The following is a 20,751-nucleotide window of genomic DNA, read 5'->3' on the forward strand; positions in this document are numbered from 1 at the left end:
CCTCCACCAGACGTCCTCCTCTATCAGGACTTCATGCAGACAGACACCTGGAAGAGAGTCCACGCTTAGGATCTGAGGCCTCTCACCTGCCTCACTCAGAAGGAAGCGGTTATTACCCCGACCTCATCCAGGTAGGTTTGGAGGCGCTTCGAGAAGCCACATTTAGAAATGGGCTCACTGAGGCCTGTTAGGCTTTTCAGCCCGAGACGGTCAGGCAGGAAGGCGGGCTCGGTGCCTCAGAGACTTGATCTTCGGGCTTGGATTGGAACCAGCTCTGTGCCCCACTGGCCAGCGAGGGCCAAGCACAGGCACTCGACCTCCTCCTCGGATGGCAGCGGCGCCCGGGCCTCGGCTCCTCGGACCACGCAGTGCTTATGTTCCAAAACCCAGGCCCCGCCCCCTGCCAACTCATCGCAGTGTCTGGGGGTGAGATGCAAACAGGAAGCTCCAATTGGGAGTCTGAGAATCACGGTGATGGGGCATAACGCCCTCACCGTCCAGTGACAAGTCTGCTTTGTCACTGGAAACCAAGGAGGATTTCATGCCATCTTCTGGTTCATGTGAAATGTGAGTCAACTTTTTCTCCCTTTTCACTCGGTGTTTGACTCTATTCCTTCCTGTTTTCCAGATGTAAAATCAGGACCAGAAAGAGAGGAAGTAGCTTATGATTTTAGTCAGTCTGTAGAAGGACTGAGATTGTGGAGTTTGAACCTTTATTCTCGTCTCGTACTGCTGACCCCGTCCCCAAACACGGCCACTCACCACTGTTAGCTGTCCATTTTTATCTTTATGGATTTGTTCTTCTGGTCCGGTGTCGAAAACTATTGTGCCTTCTTTTCCAGGACTAATATAAAACTGTAAACTTAAAATACACAAAACAATGAATTACTGACAGAGTCTATTTTTTTCTTTTCCTCTCAGCCTTTGGTCTGCAAAAAGGGACTTACTTAACGAAGTTCTACTAGACTCAGGATTGAATTCCTGTTCTATTGCATATGGCACATTCAGTCCAAGGGCCAGTTTGATGCCTGAATAACTATGTATCCATCCTCACTCTGCAGCTCTCGTAGGGGGCCAGGTCTGCCGCCAGAGGTAGAATAAAACACAGATACCACTTTCCGGCGTAGGCAGCGCTCCCTGTTCCACGTGGGAATTCACTCATCAGGCTGTAAAGACCAGGATGTAATAGGAGCAGGAGTCTGAGGGAGCAGCCTGCTTTCCTGGGGCTCTGGAAGCAGGGCTGGGGGCGCAGTGCCTGACTCAGCCCCCGAAGGAGAAGCGTGGCCTTAGGACATGGTGCACCGTCCCTGACCAGCTGTGTGACAGTCCACATGCTGGTTAGCCACCTGGGGCCTGTGAAGTGGCCAAGGTGCCACCTGCTTCAGAGCTGTTGAGGGAACGGCATTAAGTACTCTATGTGCCTGGTATTTTTCTTTTGTATCCTGAAGAAATGTTAGCGCTTTTCCCTAATCAGCCTGTATGCGGCCTGCAAAAGGGAGGCCCCGCTGTGCTTAACCACCTGTCCCCAAAAAACAGGCTTCGACGGCAAAGGTGCGGCTGTCACCTGCCCTGGCCCCAAGGTCCAGCCTTCACTTGTGGCAGTTCCCTCCAGCACACGAGCCCCTCCTTTGGGGATGGTAAACCACTGCTCCCTCAGATTGGAGAGTGAGCACCATCTTCTCCACGTCTCCGGAATCCCAGTCATGGGGTGAAGGAGGAAGTTCCTCCTCAGCAGGGCAAGGGGACACCACTAGAGGCTCCTTCCCCGCCCCCTACTGGGAGGCAGGCATGGGTAAGACAATGCATGTTCCCATGTTCCTTGGCTCGTTAATAAACGCTTTAACAGTGAGTTAACTTCCTTGGCTGAAGGTGAAATCACCTACCTTCCTTGAACAACATTTACAATGTTCTCCTTTTTAACCAGCATGACAAGCTTAGTAACCGCTTCAAACACGTGTTCACACTGTAAGACGGCGTCCCCCTGAGGTGGGAAGGACAGGACGGGACAGTTTCAGAGGTGGCGACTTAAAGGAACATGTTTCCAGTGTTGCGGTTGCACAGTAATCCACGCAACATGCAGTAGCAGAGACAGGTGGCTGTCAATTACCTTCTGCTTGTTGGCTCCTGGTGACACGTGAATGACTAAGATTCCGTCACTCAGATTGCTAGTAGAGATACCTGAAGACAGACGCAGAGTTAGGAGCCAGGAGCCGGACAACTTGACATTGATACAGCTAAAAGAGGAGGGGCACCGAGGCTCCCCCGCCCCACATGCTCCCCTCCCCGTTGGGCCCCAGTGGGGTGAAGGGCCGCCCCAACAGCCCGCGTGCTGCTGGGCAGTAGAGGTCGTGCCCTGAATAAAAACCAGGTCACTGTAAAAGGTGACTGCTGTCCAGCCTGGGTACCTGAGTGAGGGGGACACGGATACTTCCCCTGGCAGCCCCCCGATGCTGATGTCTCCCAGTTAAGGGCGGTGTCACGGGGGCGGGGGGCATGCCCAGGACCTACGTCAGCCCAGCGAATTGCCTGAAGATGCCCTGCATCTTACCTTTGAGCGTTGAGTACTCTATTTTCTGCTTGATTTTGGCCAGCTCCACCACATAAGCTGCTTTCTGAGTGAGAATGAGTTGCCGCGGTCGCGCCTTGAAGCCTTTCCTGTCATATTTAATGACCGGGATGCCGTACTGCAAGGAGGTTACGGTCACTACGAGGGGAAGGGTCCCTCCTGGGGGGTGGGGCAAAGCCCGGAGCTCCTGGTCACTCCAACGGCAACACGGGCAACCCTTGCGCTCCGAGGCTTGGCCACATTCTGCATAAACGTTTTTTTCTGGCACCCCGGCCCCCTGCCAGGTAGGTTTTGATCCCTAGCTCTGCCTCTGGTGTTGCCCTTCTGAGGGGGTCCCGGTGACGGCCACCTGCCTCACAGGTCTCCTCTGCGAGGGCAACAAAGATGACCTCCCTAGAACGTTCTGTGGGCATTCACAGAGACCTCAGCCCGAGGCTGATCCCACTCAGGTTTCTGTTCTCCAGGGGACCAAAAGTGACAGAGCAGCCAGGATTGCCACCTAGAGCTTCCCTGACCTCTCCGGATCACACAGCTACTCCGTGACAAAGCCCAATCAGCTCCCGGGCGCCCTGCCGTATGGCCCATTATGAGGGCCCACGTAATGATCAAGCTCCTGGCCGTCGTTCCCTCAGCTTCCCAGAAAACCAAACAGGTCCTGGGGGACTGATGAGGACCATGAGAACAGCAACGGGGATCGAACAGTCGTGGCCCCCAAACCTTAGCTAGTACCCAGAGTGTCTCAGTCACGAGCCCGGCGCACGCACACGCACCCCTGCAGGCACGCAGCGTTCCCCGACTCCACGCTGAGGGCAGACCCTGTGCTGACGCCGCGGGGGACCCCTGTCGGCCCCTGGACCCACACTCCCTTACCTGGATCTTCTCGTTGCTGAGGAGCTGCAGCACTTTGGGATTAATGTCTCCTTCATCTAGGGAGAGAACCAGGGCACAGTGAGTCATCGCCCCATACCACCCAAGGCAAAGGCCACCGGCATCTGCTGGCTTTGTGCCCCTCTGTGACCAAGACCTCAGCTGGGGAAGAGCCATCAGGAAGTGCTACAGAGCTCAACATTGTTCCTTTGACTTTTTTAAAAAATAGGAACAGGAGTACACAGATGGAAACATGTGCTCACCTATCCGACTGTTGGCGAAGGGTCGATTTAAACTTTCTGCATAGCCTTCTTTCTTCCCCCGGAACACTGCACTGGTGACCACCTTCTGCTGCATCTGGTGACACATAATTCAGATGAATTCCGGCACAGAAATGGTAGCCAGAGGACTTTGGGACAGCAGGGCTTGGAGGCCCAAGCATTGCACACTTTCCTGGGTGAGGTCTGGGAACTTTGTTGTACTTCCACACGGAAAACAGAACATAATCTTGGCTTTGGCCCAATGCCCTAAACGGAGTTGATACTTAATGCTTGTTTTTTTCCTATTTGCAATGGCCTTCTGGGAGTGGGATTTTCAAAATTTCAGGGAGCAGTTTCTAGGTCAGGGATCGGCCAACTACAGCCCACGAGCCAACTCGAGCATCCTGTCTGGTTGTGTGTAAGTAAAGTTTTATTGGAGCACAGCTATGCTGCTCAGCATACGTTGTCTCTGGCTGCTCGAGGGCTGTAACAGCAGCATTGAGTAATTGTAACACAGAGGTCCTGTGACCTGCAAAGCCTGCGGTGTTTACTCTCTAGCTCTGTTTGGGAAAAGCCTGCTGACCTGCAGACAAGCATATACAAAACCAGACCTCCAGCTGACGGGTCCTGTGTTTGCCCTGCAGGGGCCATCTGAATAGTTTCCCACGGTGGTGGTGACGTGAGCGATGCTATTTAACCGGCTCTGTGCTGAGTGGCCTACGTGTTTCATCGTCAGTGTGTGCACAAGGCATGGGCCTGGCGGGACCCCTGGCTTACAGGTGGAATGGTGGCTGGGCCTGCTAACTACTAGTCCGGCGCCCGCCCCTCAGCCATCTGCCGCCACACGCAGCCCACGTCCCTACCAGCGCCTTCCTCTCGGCGGTGATCCCACGGCAGTACTTCCGAACCAGGTTCCTCGTGCACATCTTCCTGAGCAGATCCGATGCCTGCGTGGAGCATGCGCTGCTTTTCCACCTGCCCCGCTCACACCCTGCCTTAGGCTGTGGCCACCCAAACAGAAGCTTTCCAAGCATAGCTGAATTCAGTTCCATTTGTGTGCTAGCTTTTTGCTACTGCTAAGCTAGTGGTTCTTGGGTGTCTTTGAGTCACCGGCAGCTGTCTGCAATGAGATTCCTGTGATGCTGACTCAGTGGGGCCAGGTCAGGGCCCGAGAATCATACAGTACACAGGGGGTCCTCGGGCCATCTTTAGAGAAACACTGCTATCGGTGACAGTCACCTAACCCTTCTGGAAGGCTAGACACCACTGAAAAGTGCTCCATGTAGAGACCTGCAATGGCGGCTTTATACTCGCAGTAAGGCTACTGTGGGTTCTGAGAGAAATTTCTCGTGCAACGCCCTTGCGAGGCAGTGCTTGGTTAAGGCGGCCCTTTCAGGCCAAGGGCGGCAGCGCAAAGAAGCGCAAAAGCTCCATCAGCGCCCACGTCACTTGCAACGGGAGTCCCCGTGGAGTGCTTACGTTTCTCAAGATGCCGGGAGGCATCAGCCAGCTCTTGTCCAAGACATTCTTTGGGACGTGATACCGAAGATTCAAGATGTAATTCTTCCGCATGAACACGATAAACAACTCATTGTCAGGACAGAGGGGCTTGTCTCGATTGATGAATCCCTTTATGAACCTACACAGGAAAGTGTTTTGTTACTTTTCCAACCTATTTCATCACCGGGTTCTCTTCATTCACCTGATTCAGAGGATGGCAAATGGTGGAGAGTATGTGTCCAACCCGCAGCCCACGGGCCGCATGCAGCCCAGGATGGCTGTACATACAGCCCAACACAAAAATCATAAATTTACTTAAAACCTTTTTTTTCCCCCTCATTTCTTTTCATTAGTGTTTGTGTACTTTATGTGTGGCCCAAGACAACTGTTCCCCCAGTGTGGCCCAGAGACGCCAAAAGGCTGGACGCCCTGCCTTAGGTGGTCCTGTCGGCCAGAGCCCGTAATGTTGCCCACAGGCCAAATCTGCCCCAAGGATTTGTTCTGTTCCACCCATACTATTTCTGGTTTTGTTTTGAAGAGCTTCAATTAGTTGCCAACAACAAAAAGTAGGTTTACATGGAAGCCAGATTTCCAGCTTTCCTTGGAAAATCAGAAGATCTGGCAATGCTGCCTGGCCTTTCTCCCCGGAGGCTGTCACCCGAGGTGCAGCGAGCTTTCCAGTTTGCTGCGGTCCCCATTGAGCCTTACTATTCCAGCTCATGAGGCTCACTTACTCTGCCTGCCTGGCATCAGAAGGCATTTGACTCTGTGACCTTTGAACTCAACTAAAAGAAACTACAAATGCACTGAGTTGTGATGGCCATCAACTTAGGATGCACAGAGGAAAGAACTCAATTCCTGAGGGCTGACCGCCCCAAAGGAAGGTTTCTGCACAAATCCAAAAACGCTCTGCAGCACCCCAGCGCTGTACCCAAGAACTTACCTTCTTATAGTGTGCACGGCCCACTTTCTCCTTTCCATCTCCTTCCGAGCCAGGGCTGCACGCCAGTGGGTTTCCAGTTTGATGGCTGAAAGAGTTCACTGCCAGCATTAGAAGGTGGGTGCACTCGTATTTAAATGCAAAAGGCTGTTTCAGAGTTAGCCATCCATGGCACAGACGTCCACACGCCCGCCATGGCCCTCGGCGAGCCCGGTGAACGTCATCAGGTCTTAACCTGGGGCTGCTCAGAGGGACCCTGCACTAGGAAGGCAGAAGGCCACGGGGCGCTATGGGAAGCTTCGAGGGAAGGCCGAAGTTACACGAAGGCGCCCTCGTTTCCCAAGGTCCTTCTCAGGGACGAGGGCCTGGTGCTTGTGACGGCATACGTTTGTCTTACCACTGTGTGTGGTTTGTTTCTCCATGTTTACTTTGATTTAGTTGTCCACATTTAAAAATTGGGATACATAAACAAATTGGGACTCAAAAATGTGATTTCTGGCTTGTTGCCCAATTTTTAAATGCTTTTCATATTATTCTCAGTTAATCCAGATTTTTTTGCATGCTTTTTTTTTCCTCATTTTTTCCAAAAACAAACCCACCCACAGGAAACAACCCAAATGTCTACCAACAGAACAGCTAAATTGTATATACTCGTTTACACGCACAGGGGAAAGCAGGTTATGGCCCTCGGGGTGACCACCTGTTTAGAAATGACGTTTAACTGCAACACTTCTCTGCCCGTTCATTTATGTGTTTGTGTAGAGCTACTGTCATTCTACGATAGCAGAGCTGAGAGAGCTGTAAGAGAAACCGTATGACCCACAGGTCTGAAATTCTATCTGGCCCTTGAAGAAAAAACTTCACAGACCTCTGATATAGTGGACGACGATGCAACTATGAAAATGAATAACTAAACATTTACTGATTCAATCTGCAAAACAGGTTAGAGCACAAAAATGTTGCAAAAAATACAGTATAATTTTATTAGGGTCAAATCATGCCAGCCTATAATTACATTGAGCGGTGCATCCATGGATGGGAAAACTATTTTAAAAAACCCAAGGTAATTATAAATGCAGCATTCAGAAGACTGGAGGGGGCGGATGAGAAGTGGTTGGGAAGGGGCAGAGAAAAGGAGACCCCAAGGGCACTCATGGTGTTGGTAAACTTTAAAAACGTTTTCTTTAAATATGCATATATTGTGGGTCAAATAAAACATGTCCATGGAACAAATACAGACCACTACGCTATAATCTCTGGTCGAGAGAGTCTCCGGTCCATTTCTATGAGAAGAGGCACCAGAACTGGATCCCGAGGCCGCCCCACACCAAGGTCCCAAGGACGGGCTGGGGGAGCGGAGGCGCAAGGGAACTGTGTTTCCAGGACAACGGGGGCCAAAGGAGAGAACTTGCGGGGCCCACTGCAAGCTGGGAAGTTTCTGTTTAATTCTTACCTGCTTGTCTTTTTTTCACATAGGCTCTTCTTTCCAGGCAGGCTTTGTATGTGGCCTGAATTCTTGCAACTTAAAATAAAACAAAAGTTTTGGTGAAATGACTTTTCATGGGCATTGTTGCAGTTGTGACCTCGATGGGGGATGTCAAAAGTGACCTTCAGGGCACGCAGCGCTGAGGGGACAGGAAGCCGATTCAGCAGGGTCACCTTAAGCCTGGCTGCCAGAGCTGTCCAGTAACTGGAGTGTCCTCTTCCTTCCTCTTGGGTCCCCCCAGGGAAGAGCCAGAGCCACCATCTAGAGCACCCTGGTTCCATGTCAGGAGTGACATTTTATCCTCACCGCAACCGCTCCACACCTCCCCGCAAGGCGGGTACCAGCATGTTTTACTAACGGGCATGCAGGTCAAGCAGCGAAGAAACTTGCTAACTTGCTAACTTGCTAGCTGCCAAGGCAATGCAGCTACTACAGCAGGGTATGACCCCAGGGCTGCAGGACCACACACCCTCCTCCTGTAGCTCCTCCTCTCTCCACCCACCTCCTCCCAGTGACAGGTCCCACCGCGGGCCAAGCTCCTCCAGGGTCGCACAAACCGTTCCTGTCCCATCCCCGGGGAGCCGGTGCGACACGCTGGCTCAGGCCCCCCGCAGCCAGCACCTGCCCACCAACCAGATCCCAGCGATCGGGGCCCACTGCTGTGTAAGGGTCAAGAAAAGAGACCATTCAGCACAGCAGTTCAGAGTCTAGGTTCTGAAGCCAGACACCCACGTTCAAACCCCAGCTCTGCTGCTAACTAGCTGTGTGGCCTCTAGCAAGGGACCGACCCCGCTGGGCCCCAGTGACCCTGACTGGGAAGTGGAGGTGATCGTCTCAGTCCCTAGATGTGTTCTGAGGATACGGCAAGATCATGAGCATGAAGGACTCAGTACGCACCGGCTCACAGCGAGCGCCCAGACTGCTCATGCGGCGCCTTCCTCACCAGGCCAGTTTCAAGGAAGAAGCCCTGGCCCCCCCTCACCCCGGCAGTTTTACTTTTTCACTGTTTGCATTTTCCCATCATCTAACTTTTCTCAGCTACCGTTCACAACAAACACCCTGGCTGTAGGCTTTGAAGTTACACCATCCAACATCAGAGAGTTGTACAAATGAAGTTTTTAAATCCTTCATTTAAGGGGGACAGACTCCCACGGGACAACAGAGTTCCATCCAAACTAGAATTGGGCGACACTACAGTGTTTGTTTCCATGTGCATCCACGACGACCTCCAAACACTCACTAACGCATAAATTCACATGTATCTTTATCATAATCCCGTATCTTGTCCTTGCTTTCCAAAGCCAATGCTCCTAACATTAGAGCAAACACCATGTGTAAGATGTATCCCAAGCTAATCTTGTTCATTTCACATTCTATTAAAGTCAGGCCAGAGAAAAAACAAACCATACCTAATTGATGTTTACTAAATTCAAAGGCATCTTCAGTAGCAAATATGGTTCTGGAGAAACGAATGAATATTTTGGTTCTAGAAGTGAAAAAAGAAGAGTTTTAATTATTAATTGGTCAGTTAACATGTGTAGTGGGTTGAATAGTGTTTCTCCCAAATTCATGTCCACTCAGAACTTCAGAATGTGATGATTCTTGTTTGGAAATATGGTCTTTGCAGATGTAATCAAGGGAAGGACTGAGATGAGATCATTAGGGTGGACTCTAAATCCAAGAGCGTCCTTAAAGGAGACAGGAAAGCACACACAGAGAGGCCCGTGGGAGAAGGCCATGTGAAGGTGGAGGCAGAGACTAGAGGGATGTGGCCACGAGCCAAGGAATGTAGGAGCCACTGGAAGCTGAGAGAAGGGAAGTATCCTCCCACAAAGTCTTCAGAGGGAGCAGGGCCCTGCCAACACCTTGAGTTTGGGCTTGTAGAATTAACGGCGAAAGAATGAATTTCTTTTGGTTTAAGCTGGCTAGTTTGTGCTCATTTTTTCTGTAGCCCTAGAAAACTAATACATCATCCTCACCTGCGGTTACTTTCCTGAGCTTTAAAGTGATGACAAAGAATATGGATCTAATGAGCAGAGATCAATTGTAGACAGGGACCTGCAATGCCTGCCTCACCCACCTACCCTTGGAGGGAAACTTCCCAGGACAGCCACTGGGGGCAGCAGCTTGCCAAGCCACAGGATCCCACCTCACCATCTCAGTTACAGACCAGGATTGATCCCGCCCTCTGACCTCCCTGGCCTGCCTCCCTCAGGATGTGCTAAGCCCCATTCCTCTCGGGGATCTGGCTTGGAAAAAACAACTGCTTCTTGGAGCAGGGTCCAGAACAGACGTGTGAAGATGGAGAGGGGCCAGAGTGGCCGCAGACAGCCTTGTGCAAGTGGATGTTGATGGTGACCGGGAAAGCCTATTGGTACATTCAAAGGCAGAGAGAGACCCCTGAAGCTGGAATCTCAGTGGCCTGGGAATGGACCCTCTTCATGCTTGGGCACTGTTCCTGCAACCAAATGAACCAAAATGACTAAGAGAACAGGCGCAAATCTTCCCGGTTCACCCTGATGCGCTTTACCTCGAAGCTTTCAATGTGTGCAGAAGCTACCCTGCTCGGGACAATCCCAGCTGGAGGAACCTCCATGTCACAGAAGTTCTAATATCCCCTCCAAGAAGCTCTGTTCTAATGTGAACAGTGAGACTCTAACATGCAAAGGTTAGGGTACCACCCTGATCCCCTCCTCATTTTTCAAGCAGAGGTTCACTCCAGGCCTCTGTGAGGTTTAGAACACAGGGCTCCTGTATAATAACTTAATCTTCTCCAACAGGTGACAATATTGCCCTTCTGAGCATTTCGAGTCTATGATATTAGAGATTATAAGAAGTGCATATTTGATCTTTGCCCCAAACCAGTGTCACAGCTCGCAAAACCCTTGTTATAAAAACCCCACAAGGACATGGTTTGGAGAGCTGCTGGGTGCACCTGGAGAGGGTGTGGAAGCTCCGCCCCTTCCCACAGGCCTTGCCCTGTGCATCTCTTCCATCTGGCCATTCCTCAGTTACACCCCTTTACAATAAGTCAGTAATGTACTAAGTGAAATGCTTTCCTCCGTTCTGTCAGCTGCTCCAGCAAATTATCCAAACCCAAGGAGGGACCGGTGGGAACCTCCAACTCAGAAGCATAGGTAGCAGCCTTCAGTCAGAAGCATAGGTAGCAGCCTGGACTTGGGATAGGCTTCTGCTGTGGCTGTGGGGAAGGAGCTGTCTGACAGGTCTGGGCCATCACCTGTGGGCTCGGACACTATCTCCGGGTGGACAGTGTCAGAGCTGAGTTAAACGCGACACCAGCTGGTGTCAGAAGTGTTGCAGGGTGTGCTGAGTAGGTTAAATCCTGCGACTGAGGGAGACACACACAGGAGAGTTTCTCTCTTTAAAAGAGTTGCATTTAAATTGAGTGGATGGACGTATCTGCTTATATATCTACACAATTTCCTGAAAAGTGAATCTCTGGGCTCTAGATGGATATGGCTCAACAACTGAAATACTGTGACAGGGATTTCCCAGCCACTTACCTCCCTAACTTGTACTCTTCCGGTTTGTAGCCAATGTATTTGATCAGCCGCTCTACGCCCTCTGCTGGAGGCCCCCGCCAGTGCGGCCAGGTGTCTGGACACAAGGACTTGTACCTGGAGGGAGGACAGGCACACCCAGAAAGCCAGGATGTGAATCATCCCTTTGTCTCTAGGCTGTATACGCTATCTGACCATTAGTCACTTAGTAGCCCTCTAAGCTATGACATCACCGTCACAGCGTTGCAGTGCTTTTGTTCAAGGGGAGTGTCGATGGCAATTCGGATGTGCCAAAGGGAAGCCACAAAAAGCTTCCTTTAAGTGAAAACGTGGAAGTTCTTAACTTAGGACATTTTATCATCTCACATTGTCACAGGGAGAAGGATGTGTACAGTATAATAAGGTATTTTGAGAGAGACCCCATTCACATATCTTTTATTGTGTATATTACTCTAATTGTTCTATTTTATTATTAGTTATCATCATTCATCTCTCACTGTGCCTAATTTATAAAGTAAACTTTATCATAGGTATGTATGTCTAGGAAAAAACAGCATATACATAAAATTTGGCACTATCTGTGGTTGCAGGCATCCGCTGGGGGTCTTGGAATGTATCCTCCACGGATAAGGAGGGACAACCCCAGGTGTTTGACTTTACTGGCTTCAAATCACCAAAACAAACTTCACCTTTGCAAGAAATGCTCATATTTCCGCCGGTACGCGAAGCCGGCCCGTCTTACACGCAGGTGTTCCATCAGCCCCAGGTACTTGATCTGGTGCCTTATGAGGAAGTCGTCAAACTTGCCTTTGGAAACACAGAAGGGAGAGTGGCAGTGAAGGACACCCCCCCCTCCAGGGGTCCATTTCAACCGAGAGAGGCCAGAAGAGAGGCTACAGGCTGACGACCTGTGAGCTGGGTCTAGCCACGGCGGGTTTTGTCAGGCCCTAATTGAGATTTATTTAATGGGGGATTTACAGGAAAACCTGGGCTTCTGGTTTCTCTTGAAAAACTTAAGATCTGGCTATTTTTGGCCTAGAGACCCACATGACAAGAGCTGGAAGGAACAGTGCTGCCTCTTTAACAGTGTGCCCTCTCCAGTTTGCCGCAGTTCCCTCCACTCCCTATCGCCTCATGCCCAGTCGGCTTCACTCATTTGCTCTGCCTGCCTGGCCCCTGTAAGCCTCTGACTATACGACTCTGTTAGAGACCATGGCATGAGTTTAGAAAACAGCCGAGTCATAGACGGTTTTGTAACACTGTTCACTAGCTGACTCAGCTGTGCTGCACCTGAAATGGGCCAAAATCTGAGCGGTGCCTACTCAGAATCACCCCTCCACCCCCATTTATTTACTTTTTATCATTAAAAATGAAAACAAGTTATGTCCACAGGACAAGGATGAGCCTGTGGGGGTTTTCAGGATTTTAACCCACCGCCGTCTCGGTTTTCCTCTCAGCCTCATGTCCCTGAGCTCAGTGTTCAGAACGATTCACAACTCACTGGGCTCCTTCTTCTCATTGGGCTTGATGCAGCGGATGTACGAAGGCTCCTTGGAGATGAGAATTTCCAGAAGGCTGCTCAGGCTGTTTTTAAACTGAGTCCCCACCTGCAAGGAGAGAGAATGAGCTGAATAGACATTGCTGCTCCCAATTAATACCAAAGAGACTGGTTAGGGCACAAGACTCTGGCCCTTTAGACCCAAACTCTCAACAGACTGTTCTACCTGTTAGATTTTCACCCATTAAGAGAAGGCCTTGGATGTCCTGGCCTGAGAAGTCCAAGCTCCATCTGGGTAAGCAGAGGTTGGACAAGCATCTACCCAGAATGCTTCACTCACTCAGCAAGTACGACAGTTAGCGCCTCGCAGGAGCCAGCCGCACTGCCAAGCCCCGCCCCGATTCCTGTTCCCTTGTTTCGGAGCTTCCTCTGGGACACTCACCCTACTTAAGCTGGCACTTTCCCACACCCTCCTCCACTAGATCGTAAGCCCCATGAGCTCGGGGACCTAGTGTGCTTTGTTCCTGCTGTGTCCCTTGTGCTCTGCCCAGTGTCTCACCCAGCAGGTGATCGGTGAAAGTCTGCAAATGATCGCTGACCTTGGAAAATAATATTTAATAGAACCTGCTGAAGAGTGATGCTTCCAGAAAAAGGGGAGGCGTTCAAAGGGGTAGGTAGCGGAAAGAATTGCATGCACCCTCTGGGTGATTTTTGCTATCTTTCCAATTTCACGTGCGCATTTTTCCTACTCACCGTTGGCGACCTTCTCCGGTTTTCCAACTCGGCCACCCGGAAGCATTCCTTCAGGATGCTGTTTTTGGACCTGCACAGCACCTGTCAGCAAAGAAAGGTGAGTACCATGTGCATTGCTTCAGAAATCACTACGGGGCCTTCCGAAAAGCTCACGTAAGTGTGCACGGCGGACCGGAGCCATGTGCTTCGGGAATGCTTGAAGAAGAGGGGGAAAAACACAATCAAGTGGGGAAGGAAATGTGCCCATACTATAGCCACTGCTCCTCCTACTGGGCGAGGCCTCTGGCTGTTTTTCCTCTGACACAATGAAGCCATAGTTGTTCCCAGTCCAGCCCGCTGCTCCGGGATAAGTGGGCTCTTTAAGAATGGTTGCCAAAGACATACAGATGACACATGGGAAAAGATGCCCCATGGCGCTAGTTAGGGAAATGCACATCAAAACTGCAACGCAATGCCCCCTCACGCCGGTTAGAATGGCCATTATCAACAAGACAGGAAATAACGAGCGTTTGGGGGATGTGGAGAAAGAGGAGCCTCTCACGGTGCTGGTGGGGCAGCCGCTATGGAGAGCAGTATGGGCTGCCCCAAAAAATTAAGAACAGAGCTCCCGTATGGCCCAGCAATCCCCCTTCTGGGTGTCCATCTGAAAAAAGTGGAAACCAGTTATTTGTAAAGATATATGCGCCCCTATGTTCGTTGCGGCGTTATTCACAGTGGCCAAGACCGGAAAATAACTTACATGTCTTTCAACTTATGAGTGGATAAACGACGTGGTATATACGTCTATACAATGAAACACTGCCATTTGCAACAGCAGGGATGGATCCGGAGAGTATCATTATAAGTGACATAAGTCAGAAAAGGACAAGAACCGTGTAACTTCATGCATGTGTGGAATATAAAACAAACAAAAACAATACATGAATAAAGAAAACAAACAAAAAAACCAAACTTGAAGACACAGGCAATACCATGGTGGTCACCAGAGGGAAGGGGGGGGGGTATGAAGAGGACACAGAGGGTCGAAACGACGGTGACGAAAGGAGACGGGACCTCGGGTGGCAAGCACACGATAGCGGCGACAGATACTGCGTTATAAAGTTGTACCCCTGAAATGTGTATATATGTCACTAACCAATGTGGCCCAAATAAAGTTAATTTTTAAAAAAGGCATGGTGTTAGGTGAAAAAAGCAAGGTGTAGGACCACATGCACGGTGTGCGGCTATTGTGTGAAGAGGAGGAGAAATGGAGATGGGAGAGATACTCTCTCTCACGCTCACGCACACGCACACGCACATGCACACGCACACGCACACACACAGTACCAGCTCTGGAAGAGCACACAACCAGCTGGCTTCCGGGAGACCCACGTGGTGGCGCGGGGCCAAGGACACCGGCTTTTGTTCTGTTTGGTTTTTTTCCCCCTGTGCAACATAATCTGTATTATTTTCCCTATTTCAAAATAATTTCTATTACCAAAAGTCTTTAATTTTTAAAGGATTTCATTCAACACGAAAAACCGTGTTCCTTACATTCATACAATGGAATATCATTCAGCCTTAAAAAGGAAGAAAATTTTAACACGTGCTGCAACATGGATGAACCTTGAGGACATTGTGCTCAGTGAGCCATTCACAAGAGGACGAACACTGAACGGTTCCACTTCGGTCAGACCGATAGAGTCAGACAGCGCAAGGGTGGGCCCCCGGGGGCGGGCGCAGGAAACGGGGCGTTAGGGTTCCATGGGTGCAGAGCTTCAGTTTTGCAAGATAAAGGGAGTTCTAGAGACAGACGGTGGTGATGTTTGCACAACAGTGTGAATGTGTTTAACATTACTGACCGCTTAAAAATGCTAAGATGATCTAAGTTATATGTGGACTCTAAAAAAAAAAAAAAAAAAGAAACCCAAACTCACAGACACAGAGAACAGCTTGGAGGCCGCCCACAGCAGGGAGTGGTGCAGAGGTGGGTGAACAGGATGAAGGGGGTCGAAGGTGCAGACGTCAGTCCTAGGACAAGGAAGTCCCGGGGACGTGACATTAAAGCAGGGTGACCACAGTTAAAACAACTGCATTGCGTATATAAAGTTGCTATGAGAGAGTCAATCTTAAAAGCCCTTCTCACAGAAAAAAAAATTGTAACAATGTGAGGTGATGGATGCTGACTAAATTTGTGGTGATCATTTCTCAATAAACACAAATAGCAAATTATTCTGTTGTACCTCTAAAGCTAGTGCACTCTTATACATCAATTATATCTCAATTGAAATGGTCGAGATGGTAAACTTTGTTATACTGGGTTAGGCAGAAGTAGGTTTACAGTTACACAAAACACAGTTTATTCTTACATTATTATATGATTAATTATTGTATTTAGTATCATAATTAACCAACTTTTGCCCACCCTGTATATGATTTGTCACAATTTAAAAAGTTTTTAAATAAAAAATATATTCTCTTGTTTAATTCCAACTCTAATCTTACAACGTCATGAAATAGTAAACTGCAGAGAAGAGAAAAAAGTAGAAGTGACCCATCTCAAAATTTTGAAAAAAGAAAAAAATAAGAAGCCCTGGCTGGTGTGGCTCAGTGGATTGGGTGCCAGCCTGCAAACCAAAAGGTCGACGGTTGGATTCCTGGCCTACAAGAGGCAACCGATTGATGTATCTCTGTCACATTGATGCTTCTCTCCCTCTGTTTCTCCTTCCCTTCTCCTCTAAAAAGTAAATAAATAAAATCTTTAAAAACAAAAAGTACAAGGAGCACCTGTCTGGCTGGTGGAGTTTCAGACTCCGTGGTTCTTCCCGTAGCAGCGCCTCTGTGGACGGGCTCATGCAGAGAGGAGGCCCGGCCCACAGGGGGAAATTGGGAGAGAAATTATATCTTCCATCTGTCAGCCAGGCCCTTCCTTCCTGTGTCATTTAAGGGGACTTCTAGAGGAAGGCGCCATCGGACCCACTTCACTGGCAGGTCCATCTGTCATGAGACCTCCAGCCAGGACAGTGTTGGGCTGACATTTAGACCCAGAGAGACCTGCCTGGAGCAGAGATCCGAAGTTAGGGATTGCTTCTCCATCCTGAATCCCTGAGGTTGGAACAGGGGATCCTAGAAGTGGTCGAGAAAGAACGGGAAGGGCAGAAAACACTCCCCTGACGAACCATTTCCATGTTCACACAAATGATGTTGCCCCTAGCTCTAAGGTTTTTATAAACCAAGCTCATTAAATATAATACAATTCATTTTGTATTAAAATATACTTCGGTACAAAATAGTTAACTATTTCAACATAAAATAAAGGCTTTAAAAACCCAAGGCTTTTCTTACTGGTAGGGTATATGGAAGGAGACTGGGCTTAGCCCCAGGGGCTACTCCTGGCTCTAGTCCCACCTCGGGATGCGACCTGGAGCAAGTCACTGCTTCTCTGGGTCTCAGTTTCCTCATCTGCAGTTCATGTCACCCCAGTGTATTACCATGGCACCAGAACAAAATCTCTGCTCCTCCGTGGGGACCTCAGCCTGCTGAGCTCTCAGCCCCCTCTCCTAGCGTTACCCCTCACCAAACGCACTGAGGCTGCCTGGGCCTCAGGGCCTTTGCACATGCCGGTCCCACTGCCTGGAGTGACCCCGATCTTTCCATGGCAAAGGTCAGGTTTCATCTCAAAGTCACCTCCACAGGGGGTTTTCTCTGATCCTCTGAACGAAATTAAAAATGCCCCTTCAATCACAGTTCCTTGGTTATTTTCTTCACAGCACTTGCCACTGATGGGTAACTTATTGGCGTACATATGCATTTATTCTTGGCCACTGTTCCCCCTCCCAGCCTGAAACTCCGGACCTAGCACCGTGCCTGGCTCACAGGAGGGCTCCACACACACTTGGATGGGTTTATTAAGAGAAAGGTTCACATGGATGATCTTAAATGCCTGTTCCAGCCATGGCATGATGGAGCTCTAACACAGTGCCTGGAGAGGAAAATCCAGAACACACCAACCCAAAATCAGTGCCACAGGTGATAGTTCATTCCTATCAGAAACATATAGTTACGTTTCAGACTTACCTCTTTCAGGTGTCTGTAGAGGATATCACTGTTTTTTTCCACGAATCCTACAAAATATCAAGTAGAAGTTTTTTTTTGAGTCAATATGTAAAAATGCAATTCCATCCTAATTGGTTAAAAAAAAGGAAATCCTAAAAATAACCTCAAGATTAAACAAGAGTTCTCAGCCTTGGCGTTGTGATATTTGAGGCTGGACAATTCCTGGATATTAAGCAGCATCCTGGCCTCTACCCACAGAAGATGCCAGCAGCATCTTCTCCAGTTGTGACAAATATGTCTCTAGGCACTGCCAGATGTCCCTGTGGGAGACATCGGGACAACTCGGTGTTCAGAACTGAGCTGACAGCACACAGGCTACACTCTAAATCCTGATGAGCTACATGAATGTGCCGCCTTGTATGCGCATCCTAGTCTCGCAGTAAAGAGCAGCGCAAACGATGAATGACCTTGAAACAGTGGAGGGGCACTGAACTTCAAGGGCTGCCGGGGAGACTACGTAGAAGGATGAAAATCGGCTCCACCACTGAGAAAAATCAAAGCCCAAACACCAGGGCTTGTGGTGCCCAATGGCATCTTCATATGAAGGAAGACATGTCACTTCCGGTTTTAAAAGTTGGCATGGGTCACTTAAAACCTAATCAGTTAATAATTTAATTAGTAACTAAGAGTCATTGTAAAGCCCAAATCAGCTTGAAAAGACATGCATCAGAAAAAAGACATGCATCAAAAATGTCTAAGATACAACCTTTTTAGGTGACAATTGGGAGGTATCAAAACTAACATCTTCAGTGTGACAGAACATACATAACATAAAATTTACCGTTTTAACTATTTTTCAGTACATGGTCCAGGGGCATAAGTACAGTCACATTATTGTGGCCAGGTTGGCAAAAAAACGTATTTTTTGGTGTGCTGGAGAATCTTACTAATTAGTTTATGTGTGCCCGGAGATGAAAAATGTTGACAATTGCTGTGCTCTGTGAAAGAAGACAGACACAAAAGACTACGTATCGTGTGATGCCATTTATATGAAATGTCCAGAATAGGCAAAATATACAGAGATACAAAATACAACAGATTAGTTTGCTGTCTGGGGCCGCGGGGAGGTGGGGCTCAGGGAAAATGGGAGTGATCACTACTGTGTGTGGGGTTTCTTTTGCGGGGCGTGGAATGTTCTAAAATCGACTGTGGTGCTAGTTGCACAAAATGAATACACTAAAAACCACTGAACTGTACACTTAAAACGGGTGGAATATATGATGTGTGAATTATGACAAAGTGGATGTGTGTGTGTGTGTGTGCGTGTGTGTGTGTATAGTAATATGTGTAGTAAATAAATTTAAAAAAGACTTCTCACGCAGCATGCCTGCACATGGGGCTAGGGAATAGTGAGACGGGTGTGCGGCATTTCTTCAGCGGACGCGGAGGCAACTGCATGGCTCTGACCTGCGCCCCACGGGCACTCACCTTTGGTGCAGTATGTGACCTCTCCCGCGTAGTGGAACAGGCGGAACTCCATCCAGCCAATCCGCTTTCGGCCCCTTGCACCCGCCAGCTTCCGGCTACAGCGAGACAGAAACAGACACGAGCTGAACCTTTCTACTTCACGGCCACAAAATGCACCAAAATATGGAGCAAAGAGAGAGGAGCCTTTGGCAGGTGGGCAGGACCCTAACAGTCAGCTGGGGGCCGGCCCTGAAGGCCGAGTGCGTGGGGCAGCGGCCGGGAAGCCTGGCTGCCTGTCTCACACGGGTTAGGGACCAAGGTCCAAAATTAGACCCTTCTTCTGAAAAACACTGAGGGAAAAAAACCATACGTGAACCACAGAAACATGTTTATTTTTACTGTGAAGTAACTTCCAATTTTCTAGGTGACAACTAAGAAACACTCTTACGCCCTCACATTGTTATGGTGTCAAGAGATGAAAAGAGTCATGAAATATTATTGTTCAGATTCTGGTTATTCAGAATTTTTAAATAATGTTCTCCTGAAATGTCTATATGTACATTGACACACACATATCCTAAGTATATACAGCTCAATGATTCCTCTTACACATCATTGCGGGGAGTTATAGATTGTTATCGCCATTCTAACGGCCATATTTGATTGCATTTGTGAATATACCATAGTTTACTTTTCCATTCTTGATTCATTTACTTATCCAATTCCACATACGTATCCTTTCAACCTTCTAGAACAGGTTTGATAAAGCCACTGCCATTTACTGAAGTCCAGCTATCCGGCCAGAAATTGCACAAGGTGACTTGTGCCATCATTTATAATTCTACACGGTAGGAATCCTAACATTCCCACCTTGCAGGACGCGAAACACAGACGCAGGAGTGTTACTTGGCCCAAGGTCAAGTGTCTAATAAATGGCTGAACTGGGATTCAAAGCAAGGCCTTTGTGACTCCAGAGTATACGTCCGAAATGCTCTCCGCATCTCAAAGGCTACCTTAAATTTCTAGATGATTTTCTGGGATGCTGCAAATGCTCTACATTTGGATCTGTGTAGCTGATATGTGGGTACACAAATATAAAAATCCATCAGCTTGTATACTTCAGATCTACATACGTCACTATATGTATGTTATACCTGATTTTTTTTTTAAAAAGACTATTTCATATGCATATGGCTATATCCCAAATGAAATGATCATGAATACAGCAAGATACAAAAATCTTTTTAAGATTTGACTTGGAATCTGGGTTTGATTTTTACTAACAGAAGGTATGCATATACAGGAAGCCCTCACTTAACATAATGAATAGCTTCTTGGAATGGTGGCAAAACAACATACACTAAAACCGATTTTACCGTAGGCGAATTGATACAAATGAGTCAACTTCCTAAGGCATCTCATCAACCTTATAACAAAATGACGTTATTCAGAGACCTGTTACACGTGATATGGTGCATCGTAACAGTATTTCTATTATGAAGACGGAGCTGGACTCTTGGGGCACTGTCCACATACCCAGGTAAATGGCTATGGCTACGCAACGATCTTCCTCCACGCAACAGCTTGGCCAATGAGATACGTACGTCTGGAAGTGCGCGTGCTTCCCCACTTTCTCTTCCAGTTTCTCCAGGAAACTCAAGTCTGTAGCAGGACCAGGACGAATACATTCCTCATCCTTCAAAGGAAAGAGAGAAGCCTCGACCCATAGCCCCTGACTCCTCCACATCCAAGCCTAACTGCTTTCACCAGCTGTGGCAGAGTGTACTGGGCTCTCAAAATATTGTCATCTCACACAAGTGCAGGCACACACTTCCGGGCAGGGCGCCTAACCCATCAC

The 20,751-nt window shown here is 48.7% G+C and overlaps 1 protein-coding gene across 1 annotated transcript in view; it reads right to left on the reverse strand.

The window, feature by feature from the left end:
- Positions 1-236: 236 nt before the first annotated feature.
- The window catches only part of MYO1H (myosin IH), a 37,470-nt gene continuing 16,955 nt past the window's right edge, over positions 237-20,751 (reverse strand). The window contains exons 13-31 of the mRNA XM_054594028.1: positions 20,498-20,589; positions 18,915-19,009; positions 17,448-17,494; positions 13,392-13,472; positions 12,642-12,747; positions 11,830-11,947; positions 11,144-11,257; positions 9,029-9,105; positions 7,587-7,655; positions 6,137-6,221; positions 5,173-5,332; positions 4,557-4,640; positions 3,697-3,790; positions 3,437-3,492; positions 2,549-2,684; positions 2,108-2,178; positions 1,884-1,981; positions 731-862; positions 237-420 (exon numbers count right to left, since the gene is read on the reverse strand). Of these exons, the coding sequence (XP_054450003.1) occupies positions 237-420; positions 731-862; positions 1,884-1,981; positions 2,108-2,178; positions 2,549-2,684; positions 3,437-3,492; positions 3,697-3,790; positions 4,557-4,640; positions 5,173-5,332; positions 6,137-6,221; positions 7,587-7,655; positions 9,029-9,105; positions 11,144-11,257; positions 11,830-11,947; positions 12,642-12,747; positions 13,392-13,472; positions 17,448-17,494; positions 18,915-19,009; positions 20,498-20,589 (1,899 nt within the window). The remainder of the gene's footprint in view (positions 421-730; positions 863-1,883; positions 1,982-2,107; positions 2,179-2,548; positions 2,685-3,436; positions 3,493-3,696; positions 3,791-4,556; positions 4,641-5,172; positions 5,333-6,136; positions 6,222-7,586; positions 7,656-9,028; positions 9,106-11,143; positions 11,258-11,829; positions 11,948-12,641; positions 12,748-13,391; positions 13,473-17,447; positions 17,495-18,914; positions 19,010-20,497; positions 20,590-20,751) is intronic.

Source organism: Pteronotus mesoamericanus, unplaced genomic scaffold (genome assembly GCF_021234165.1).
Source record: "Pteronotus mesoamericanus isolate MK-2021 breed Mesoamerican mustached bat unplaced genomic scaffold, CSHL_Meso_final scaffold_507, whole genome shotgun sequence".
NCBI lineage: Eukaryota > Metazoa > Chordata > Mammalia > Chiroptera > Mormoopidae > Pteronotus > Pteronotus mesoamericanus.